Source organism: Cannabis sativa, chromosome 1, assembly GCF_029168945.1.
Source record: "Cannabis sativa cultivar Pink pepper isolate KNU-18-1 chromosome 1, ASM2916894v1, whole genome shotgun sequence".
Classification (NCBI taxonomy): Eukaryota; Viridiplantae; Streptophyta; class Magnoliopsida; order Rosales; family Cannabaceae; genus Cannabis; species Cannabis sativa.
In genome coordinates this window covers 37,316,473-37,327,638 of record NC_083601.1, presented here as the reverse complement: position 1 = coordinate 37,327,638, position 11,166 = coordinate 37,316,473, and the positions used below count along the sequence as shown (strand labels likewise).

General features: G+C 34.0%; 1 protein-coding gene across 2 annotated transcripts; it reads left to right on the top strand.

Moving 5' to 3' along the window:
- Positions 1 to 1,237: 1,237 nt before the first annotated feature.
- On the top strand, positions 1,238 to 7,577 carry LOC115706571 (homeobox-leucine zipper protein ANTHOCYANINLESS 2). 2 transcript variants are annotated; one of them, XM_030634259.2, is made up of 9 exons: positions 1,238 to 2,477; positions 2,575 to 2,792; positions 2,892 to 3,009; positions 3,110 to 3,790; positions 3,901 to 4,002; positions 4,100 to 4,315; positions 5,474 to 5,648; positions 5,749 to 6,119; positions 6,654 to 7,577. In XM_030634259.2, the coding sequence occupies exons 1-9, from the start codon at positions 2,277 to 2,279 to the stop codon at positions 7,095 to 7,097; spliced, it is 2,526 nt and encodes an 841-aa protein (XP_030490119.1). In that variant the 5' UTR covers positions 1,238 to 2,276; the 3' UTR covers positions 7,098 to 7,577. The 2 variants fall into 2 exon arrangements, with proteins under 2 accessions (XP_030490119.1, XP_030490120.1); XM_030634260.2 differs by having other exon boundaries at positions 1,309 to 2,477; positions 5,752 to 6,119.
- The last annotated feature ends 3,589 nt before the right edge of the window (positions 7,578 to 11,166 follow it).

The window sequence follows — 11,166 nt, the reverse complement described above, 5'->3', positions numbered from 1 at the left end:
AACTTTATAAATAACTAACTCAAACACAAGCAGTAGCGGATGGAGAATTTAAAGTAATTGGAGGTGTAATTTTTCTTTTTTGTAAGGAAGGGAGTAAAAATAAACTTAAAAATGAAAAAAAAAAATAATGATCTTTATAAGAATTGAACCATTGATTTTATCTTTTATGTAATCTAGTTTAACCAAAATATTAAAAGCTCATATTATATTTATAAATATTATTTTTTATTATAAATATATATAGTAACTAATTAAATTGTATATATATATTTTCTTTTTCTGATTTTATTTTTCAGAAGCGCCTCGCCTACATGTGAGTCCACCCCTAAACACAAGGATGCGGAAACAAGTTCTACCTCCTCAAATCAAAATAACACATAGACGCAGTATTTTCAGCAAGACGGTGCACTGTCTCGCTAATTGCTTAGCAATCCCAAAAAAAGAAAGTCTGCCTCTTTGGCTAAGTTATGCACTAAGAAATTGCAATGTCAACCAATTTAGTGAAATCCCTTTTAAGTTTGAGGAACCTAGCCCAAGATGCCTGCAAAGTAACATCACCGATCAGGTCTTCTTTTGTATAAAAAGACCAAAATATTAGTACAAAATTTGACTAATAATGATGAAACACCAAAATTTTCACAGCACAAGTTGATGCTTTGAGTTTTTGGCATGGCATAGAGGAGCAAGCCACACTTTGTAATGGGAAGTAATTTTTTTTTTTCCTTATAATTTGAGTAATTCAAAACTTATATGAATTTAGTTAAAAATCTGAAATTGTTTCACCTTATATATTATTTAACGTAAGAGACTAAACATTGCTACTAGTAAATAGTTACCCAATGGAACGGAGGTGACCTTGCAATATCTTTAATTGAGAAAAACGTTACAAGTCGCAAAACTGAAAAAGTAATTTCCAAATCCCAAAGGACTGAAAGGAGACGTACCAATATTGTGGAACTGGAAATATGTTATTCAAAACAGTACTGTATTATATCTCATCTCAGCCACACTCTCTCTCAAGTCTCAAACTTAACTTTTTCTCACTCTTTATCATACCTTTTTATTTTATATACTACCTTTTATACCCACAAAAATAAAAAAACTCAAAAAATAATTAAATAAACAATACAATACAATGTATTTCTTTTATTTTATTTTTTTCACTCTTTTCCTTTTTTTTTCATTTCTAAAAATGAAAAATAGATAGAAAGGAAGGAAGAAAGATGGAAAAAGGGTGTTGAGAGTCAACCGGTTCTTTTTGGAGCTATGTATTTGTAAGGCTTCGATGAGTCCACATACAACTCCTTTTATCTTAACTTTTTTTTTTCTTTTCTTTTTTCTCAATATTCATTTTATTTGTTTCCTTTTTTTCCTCATAGCTTTTTCTCTCTCTTATTTTATTTTATTTTATTTAATCTCTCACTCTGTGCAAATCTTGGAAAAGCCTTTCTCTCTCTATCTCTTTCTCTGTCTTATCATATATTTTTCCTTTTTTCTTTTATTTATAAATTTTGGGTTTTTCTCAAAAGTCTCTTCAACTCATAGAAGCTTTTTCTTCTTGAGCAAAGTCCAAGCATGCAGACAACGAGATAACACTTGCCCAAAAACTAGGGTTCCCGTTTTTTCAACTCCCTTACCGCTGTTCTACCTGTTTTTCAGGCTCTATCTAGAGAGAGAAATCTAAAGGGAAGAGAGAGAGAGGGATAGAGAACGAAGAGCTAAGCACAAGATTTTTCATTTACTAAAAAAAATTGAAGAAAATTTTGCTTGCTTGCCTTCTTTCTCTTTCTTTCTCTCCAAATCAAACTTTTTTTTTTTTTATTTTCATCCTCTGAGAGGGAGTTGGAGACATTTGGGGTCCGAACCATTTGTCTCCTCTATCCTCTCTCCGACTTTTTTTTTTGTTTTTTAATTTTTTTTTTCTTTGTTCCAAAAAAAACAAAAATAATGGAGAAACCCATTCTGGGTAGTTGAAATTTTGAGCCATTTACGTGGTCGAAGGCCGAGTTATGGCTCGGGAATAGAGTTTAAAACCAGTCAGTCAATAATAGTGTGTTTATCTGTACATTTTGTAAAGAGAGAACGAGAAAAGAAAATTAAAGGAAGAAAATCTAGATACTCAAGTCGAGTGAGTGAGTGAGTGAGTGAGTAAAGAGTTGTAGTATATCAAAGAGGAAGCAATAGAGAAAAAGGAAACATAAAAAAGTGTGTTTGGCAAGTGAGAAAATTTTAAGAGTAAAACAGGAAGGAAGAAATTAAGGTGGGGGCTTTCTTTGATGAGTTTTGGAGGATTCCTTGACAATAGTACTAGTACTAGTGGTGGTGGTGCAAGATTAGTTGCAGAAATTCCTTACAGTAGTACAAGCAACAACGACAACAACCACATCATGCCCTCTACTGCTATCGCTCAGCCAAGACTCATTACTCAGTCTCTAACCAAATCAATGTTCAACTCTCCCGGACTTTCTCTCGCTCTTGTACTAAGATTTTTCCTTTTTCTTCTTAATTTTACTATTATTGGTTACCTTTTTGGGGTTAAAAACTGATATGGGGTTAATTTTTTTGGGGAGGCAGCAAACTAATATAGATGGACAAGGAGATATGATCAGAAACATGGCCGAGAGTTTCGAGCCAGGTAGTGGCCGTAGGAGCCGAGACGAAGAACACGAAAGCAGATCTGGGAGTGATAACATGGACGGTGGCTCTGGAGACGATCAGGACGCAACCGACAAGCCTCCGAGGAAAAAACGCTACCACCGACACACTCCTCAGCAAATCCAAGAACTCGAAGCGTACTGATTTGTTTCCCCTTTTTTTTTTTTCAAGTTGTATGTTGTTTTGATTTTGCTCTTTGTTTTCATTGATCTCTTTGTTTGTTTTGATTTTCTTAGTCTGTTCAAGGAGTGTCCTCATCCGGATGAGAAGCAAAGACTTGAGCTAAGCAAAAGGCTTTGTCTAGAGACTAGGCAAGTCAAATTTTGGTTCCAAAATCGGCGAACCCAAATGAAGGTGATTTACTTGATTAACATGTTCATTTTGTTAAGAAACCAATTGAGTTGTCTTTCTCAACAAGTACTTTTTTTCTTTGTTTTTTGGGATTGTTAACCAGACCCAACTCGAACGACACGAAAACTCACTGCTTAGGCAAGAAAACGACAAGCTCCGAGCGGAGAATATGTCCATCAGAGACGCCATGAGAAACCCCATGTGCACAAACTGTGGTGGCCCAGCAATCATAGGCGAAATTTCGCTCGAAGAACAGCATCTCAGAATTGAAAACGCCCGCCTCAAAGACGAGCTCGAGCGGGTTTGTTCTCTTGCCGGTAAGTTTCTCGGTCGACCCATTTCAGCCTTGGCGACGTCCATGGCTCCTCCATTGCCCAGTTCAGCTCTTGAGCTCGGTGTTGGGAGTAATGGCTTTGGTGGATTAACCTCAGTCAGTACCACAATGCCTGATTTTGGAATTTCGTCGAACACTTTGGCTGCCCTTCCTCCTCAGTCAAGGTCTCAAGGCGGCGTCCAAGTTCTCGACCGGTCGATCGAGAGATCGATGTATCTAGAGCTAGCCTTGGCGGCAATGGACGAACTAGTTAAAATGGCTCAAACAGAAGAGCCACTTTGGATGAAAAGCTTTGAAGGAGGAAGAGAAGTCCTTAACGAGGAGGAATACATGAGAAGTTTCAATCCTTGCATTGGCATGAAACCTAATGGATTCGTCACCGAAGCTTCTAGAGAATCGGGTATTGTCATCATCAACAGTTTAGCTCTAGTCGAGACATTAATGGAATCGGTATGATACTTCTCATCTCAATTAATTTATTTCAACTTATAATTAAAAATATCTCTCAATTTTTTTTATTCACAATCATGAATCGATTTTGGTACTTTTAACTTTCCCAGAGCCGTTGGGCGGAGATGTTCCCTTGTGTTATAGCTAGAACCTCAACCACTGATGTGATCTCTAGCGGTATGGGAGGAACTAGAAATGGTGCACTTCAACTGGTAAAATCTTCTAAATAATAAAACTAATTAATCTTTTTTCCCACCCTTAAAACACAATTATTTTTTGTTAATTAATAGAATTATATATTGATTTCAGATGCATGCGGAACTACAAGTCCTCTCTCCTTTGGTTCCTGTCCGTGAAGTGAATTTTCTCCGGTTTTGTAAACAGCACGCCGAGGGGGTCTGGGCCGTGGTGGATGTGTCCATCGACACCATCAGAGATAATTCTTCTGGCCCACCCTCGTTCATCAACTGTAGGAGGCTTCCTTCTGGGTGTGTTGTTCAAGATATGCCTAGCGGCTACTCTAAGGTAATTAAAGTCCCTTTAATTAAATTATTCTTGGAAATTTTGAGTATGATTTTTTTTCTTTTCTCTTAATTACTACAATTACGAACACACCCTTTAAGTGTCACTTTTTGTTTTTCTCTTCTAAACATTTATTGTTAATGTCCCAAAGTTCCTTTCATCTGTTTTTTTTTTTTTTGGTTTGGAGGGGGTCTTTAATGCTTCTCTGTTGAAGCAAACTATAAACATAAGAGCTTAGCTGAAAACATTAAAGTGATTAAAGTGAAACCACTAATCACATCAAATCATAAGTAGTTTCATTCCCCATGACAGCCACTTAGAGCTCATGCATCAAGAGCTTTTTTTTATTTTTTATTTAAAAAATTTGTTTACTTATTTAATTTTCCAGTGGTTACTCTATATAATGACCAAATTGTCAGTGTTCTTAGTTTGTCTCCCGAGGGGATTATATTTTATGTTAAATAATCTTATCTTTATTGATCTTTCAATGCTTGGCTTCTGTTCTCAAATCTCAACCTTATACGTATACAGTTATTTTTTTTATATAAAATAAGTACTCTCTCTAGCTTCCTAGTTTCAATAAGGTTTTGCTTACATGTACTATATAATACTGCCAACCCTATGTTAGCGAATCGATGCTCAAGGGAATTATTTTATACCATATAGAAGCCTCTATTACACATTAAATTCATATCCTAATTTTGTTTCCAAACAGGCTTTTTATTTAATCTTGATTTCTCGATTGAATAAAACTATGTTTTTGATGTTTCTATTCCAATCTTTGATGCTCTCTCGATTCTCTCCCATGGTATTATAATAAAACGTGACTAACCCTTAAATAAGTGTGATTCCTTCTAATAATAATTAATTTATAAACAAAGTGGGGAAGAGACTTTGTAGTCAAACCGCAGGGAACTGGCTATTTTGTTGCTATATGAAATCATACACTTCTCGATGTCACTACAAATATTATATTTTATGATCATCTACGTGAGATTCCAAGTAATGCACCTATAGTTTACTGATTTTCTTCTGCTCTTTTCCTCCCACTGGTACATGCCCCTATATAGCCTACATACACGGGGCTATATTAAATTTTACAAGTAAACTCAAAAAGCATGGTTAACAATATTTTATTATTTTAAAATTATACTGTTACAGGTTACATGGGTGGAACATGCAGAATACGATGAAAACCAAATCCACCAACTTTACCGGCCATTATTGAGTTCCGGAATGGGCTTCGGTGCCCAACGGTGGATTGCCACTCTTCAGCGCCAATGCGAGTGTCTTGCCATTCTCATGTCCTCCACCGTTCCCACCCGTGACCACACTGGTAACGTTTTTTATTTATATAATTATTTATCTGAATTTTATATTTAGAAAAAAGAAATATAACTGAAATTTTTATCTGGCCTCGTTGTTGGTGGTTACAGCAGGAATAACATCAAGCGGGAGAAGGAGCATGCTGAAGCTGGCGCAGCGCATGACAGACAACTTCTGCGCAGGGGTTTGCGCCTCGACGGTGCACAAATGGAACAAGTTGAACGCGGGAAACGTGGACGAGGACGTTCGAGTCATGACCCGGAAGAGCGTGGACGATCCTGGTGAACCTCCGGGCATTGTCCTCAGTGCTGCTACTTCAGTTTGGTTACCGGTGTCTCCTCAGCGCTTATTTGACTTCCTCCGCGACGAAAGCCTTCGGAGTGAGTGGGACATACTTTCCAATGGTGGGCCCATGCAGGAGATGGCTCATATTGCTAAAGGCCAGAATCACGGCAATTGCGTCTCTCTTCTCAGAGCCAGCGTAAGCGTTAAATGAATATTATTACTATTACTATTACTCCTATTATTATTATTGTTTTGTTGGTTTGTCACTGCCACGTCAGTGGGGCTGGAAATAGGTGAAAGTTATGAGTGGGTTTGGTTTGGAAGTATCTATGAGCATAGTCAGGACATTTATTTAGGGTTATGCATAACACGTTCATGGCTTGCATTAGGGACAAATGATATGAGATAGGACAGTGTTTGTTTCGGTAACTTTTGTCCAAAAGTCAAAACTATAGGACGGCTCTCGCCTTTCCGAGTTAGCTTCTGACCTCATATAATATAATAATCAAAATAATAAAACATTGGGTAAAAAGGAAAATATGGCTTTTTCGGGGTTTGACTTATCTATCACTGAAAACTGAAACCCTTTTTTCTGAGGATAAGAGGTTAAAAAAATATAGCAGCAATTGTCAGAGGTTGTGGCATTATTGTAAATATTGTGAGGAAGTAGGTTTCTTCCTTTTTTTTTTTTTTTGGTTTCAATAGTTTTTTATTTTGCTCTTGTATTCAGGCTATGAACACAAACCAGAGCAGCATGCTGATTCTGCAGGAGACTTGCATAGACGAGGCGGGATCGCTTGTAGTGTACGCGCCTGTTGATATTCCCGCCATGCACGTGGTGATGAACGGTGGTGATTCTGCCTACGTGGCACTTCTTCCATCGGGCTTCGCTATTGTCCCTGATGGGCCGGGCTCTCGTGGGCCCAATTTGGGGTCGACGCCTAACGGTGGGTGTAGTAATAATAATAATAATAATGGTGGTAGCGGAAGCAATGGTAACGGCGGTGGTGATGGGTCCCACAGAGCGAGTGGGTCTCTCTTAACTGTGGCGTTTCAGATCCTGGTCAACAGCTTACCGACGGCAAAGCTCACGGTTGAGTCGGTGGAAACCGTCAACAACCTAATATCGTGTACGGTTCAGAAAATCAAGGCTGCTCTTCAGTGCGAGAGTTGATACCGTGTCACGTGAGATCTCACGTGATTGGACCTCCACTCGTCATATATATAATATATATATTTTTTCTTAATTTAATTAATTAACATTGACTTGTGTGTATGGTAGTAGGGGTGGGGAGGGTTGATATTTAGCTGGGGAGTTGGGTATTTTGTGTGTTTTTGGAGTGATTGAATTAGACTCATTTCGGTGAGTTTTTTGAGTTTGGTGGTTGTTGAGTCAAGAACGAACCCCCCGTTGTGACTCATCCTTGCATGGTGGTAAGAATAACTACGTATACGAATGACCGAATACTTAATTGAGTTTCAAATCAATTACTCGGTGCAATAACGAGTTTTCTTAACACAAGGCAAGGGTGGTGGTTCGGGTATTGACTCTGGTCAACCCTGGTGTTGGCTCAAGTAGCATTTAACAAGGTTGAAAATATTTCCCATGATAAAGGAAAAAAAAATATATGCATTCTTGATTTAATTTTTATTACTTGATGAATTCCCTTTTTAATATTATTTTTATTCCATCTGTTCATATATTAAGTTCTGATACATCATATATTTATTTCCTCTCAATCTTGGTGTTTTCATGTACATGAATTTGTATAATAATTAATTAATCTTAAAATTAAATAATGGATATTTGAATAAATAATGTTTTGAAAGGAAAAATAAAAAATAATTGAAGAAGGCATCAATACTAAAAAAAAACTACAACTCTCGTACTATAAATATAAGGTTGTAATTTTTTAAAATAGATCGGCGATTGGAATAGACGTGCCGTCAGGAGAAGGTATGTTTGGAAGAGTCGATGGTATAATGATGATATTGGTTTGCTGTCGATGAGTGTGTATGACAATGTAAATGGGTCATTAATGAAGGAGGCAGAAGCTGTTGGGAGAAAGCGTTGCAATCAATAAATGCTGGTTTTTTGGCTTCGCCTGATCAAATATTTATCTTTTGATGGCATCCCCTTCCGTTTCATGCTACAAACCATTCATGCCATGACACGTGTCTGGCTACGTTATCTGAGTTCACAGTAACGGTGTTTTGCTATATAATGTACCTATCACAGGTTAGCTTAACCTAAGGATTTGTCACGGTTTGGAGTTTGGTAGGGGCACAACCTAAAGTATATAATATGTTACATCTGTTTGCATCTATTTATTCAACTATTCATCTCCATTCCACGAGAATCTCTCTTCAATTATTCTTATCAGATTATTACACAAGTTTTTTTTTTTGTTTTTCCTTTCTAATTAACTGAATAAGAAAAATACAAAAATAATTGAAACTTCTAATTCGATGTTTTATAATATCATTTATCATATTTTTTTTCATGTGATTTTAATTTTTGTTATTATTAATTATAATGAATAATAAAATTTTGATACACAGCATATGCGGTTTGGTTTAATTTCTACGTAAAGTCAAAATGTATTTTTAATCAAATTTATAGTGTGAGGAAATATACAAATAATAAATATATGAGTGTCCTAAGAGATATGTATAATATACCAGAATCAGTACTTCTGGAATAATTATGAGATTCATAATTAATATTGTGGTTTTGAATTTGTGACATTTGAGTACTTTCTTTTGACTATTCATCAATTTTTACAAACTTGGCAGTAATCTTGTGTATTAAAGCTGCAGGACCCTCCTTGAGAACACAACGTACGTGTTATATTATTTTATAATATAATAATAAAGTAGATTAAAATGTGATAAATATATGTGAATAATATATATTAAGTGTGGTAAATAAATGTGTAACCTATGATTTTATAACCTACACTTTTGTAACCTACATGTTGTAACTTGGAGAGGAGTTACAATTTGTTGTCACTTGTAACTCATGTGTTGATCACACATTATTAGTGTAATAAAATGGTTGTTACACAATTTGATGATAGGATTCAAATGGTATGAAATATAGTTGTTACAAACTATATTAATACTCATTTATATGAGAGAAATGAGTGTTGTGTATTTTGAATTCTAAGTGATCACCTATACATTATAAAAGGAGGTCTTTGGTGCTCATTTGTAAGAGATGAAGTTTTCTATCAAGAAAGCACTTTGCTAGAAAACCCTAAGGCTTGATAATTCCCAAAGCTATTTCCTAGAGAGTTCCCTTAGTGCTTAGAGATAGGGGGAAATAAGCTTTTGGACAAAGGTGTAATACCTTGTTCAAGCCATGGTGATCCCCACTAATCTACACTCAAGGTTGTGAGTGAGTGATCTTCTTTTTCTTCTTCATATTATATATATGTATGTGTTATATAATATTGTGTAATCTATCTTCTCTTCTACCTTTCATATATATATATATGTAATATATATAGTGTATATATATGTATTGTAACATATATTTAATCAATCTCTTATTTTAGTCCTTGTATTATTTTACAATAGAGTTGTAATAAATCTTGATTTTCTTCCATTGTAATAATATCTCTAACAATCAAAAGCTTATCCCTTTTCAATGGAAGAGATGATAAATCAAGATTGTGAGAATACAAGGATAAGAGATTTAATGTGAAAGTCATTCATGGGTGAGCATGATGGTGAATATTATGTGATTTACTATTTTATATGATAGTAATATATATGATATATATAAGTTATATATATGTGACATATATGTGATCATGTGTTTATATCATATTATATATATATATGATATTTGAATTTATATTATGTTATTATATGTATATATATGAGATATATAATATATAACATGTATATATGAGTAATATATATTATATATATGTAGAGTATGTGATATAATATATATTAGTGAGATTAAATATGTAGAAATAATTATTTCTATGTATTTATATGAGACATGCATATATAATACATATATTATATATAATATATATCATGAATGTGTATTAAAGTGTATATATGTTATATATGTGTGAGGTATGTAACATATATAGTTGTGTAATTAATATATATTATGTGTATATGATATATATGTATATTATAGTATATATATTATATACACATGAGATATGTAACATATATATTGTGAATTTAATATTGATATTATGTGTATGTTACATATGAGATATTGATTAGTAACATACATATTATATTAACATATGAGTTACATAACATGATAATAATGTTGATAGTAATAAAATAGTGTTTATTATTATTGTGAGAATTATTATCATCTATTTTGTCAATAAAGAATATTTTAAATTCTTTTTCAATTTGGTAGTGAACATCTCACTTTATGAGATAATAAAAGATGGCTTTTGAGAAGTTACATCTTTTATTGGGTTATAAGAGATAATCATCTCATATTTGAGATAAGAAAAAGTGGACTATGAGAGTTACACTTTTATTGGACTTGCATTGTCATAAGCAAGAACAAATGGATTAAAAGTGAACCCAAACTTGTGAAATGAGCCATAAATTGGAAGAGCAATTTTGGACTCAAAAGTAAATGAATCAATGTGGATTCAAAAATAGTGAAAAGATAACAAAATTGGAGAAGCAATTTTGAATCTTAAATGATCAAAGTTGTGAACAAAATTGATGAGAATTTTGTTAACTTTGGTATAATTTTGGGCTAATCTCAATAAGGAGATAACCTTAAAATTATGAGTAAAAATAATCACATTATTTTATGAGTAGTAATGTGAGTTTGATATTTTAGTTTTGTTGAGAAAACTAAAAATGTCAAATGGTATTTTTAAAGTGGCCTTAAAGAGTCATTTGAAGAGGAAAATACACAAAAGTGATATTTTATATACACTTTATGGTAAAAATGTGGGGGTGAGCCACAAATTTAATTAAAATGTGTTGAGACGTTATTGATTAATTTATTTGATTTTGAATTCAAATTCTAAATCAAATTTGGCTATGTGTATATGTAAAATTTTGACATATTTTGGTGTCAAAGTTAAGTGAAAATAATTTCAAGAAGGAAATTAATTAAAAGAGTTATAGAGACAAAGTGGTCTTCTATATTTTAAAATCAAGATATTATCTTGATAGTGAAATGTGAAAGTGTGGGGGTGATACTCCAATGTAAAAAGTTTAAGACATGCTTGGTGTCT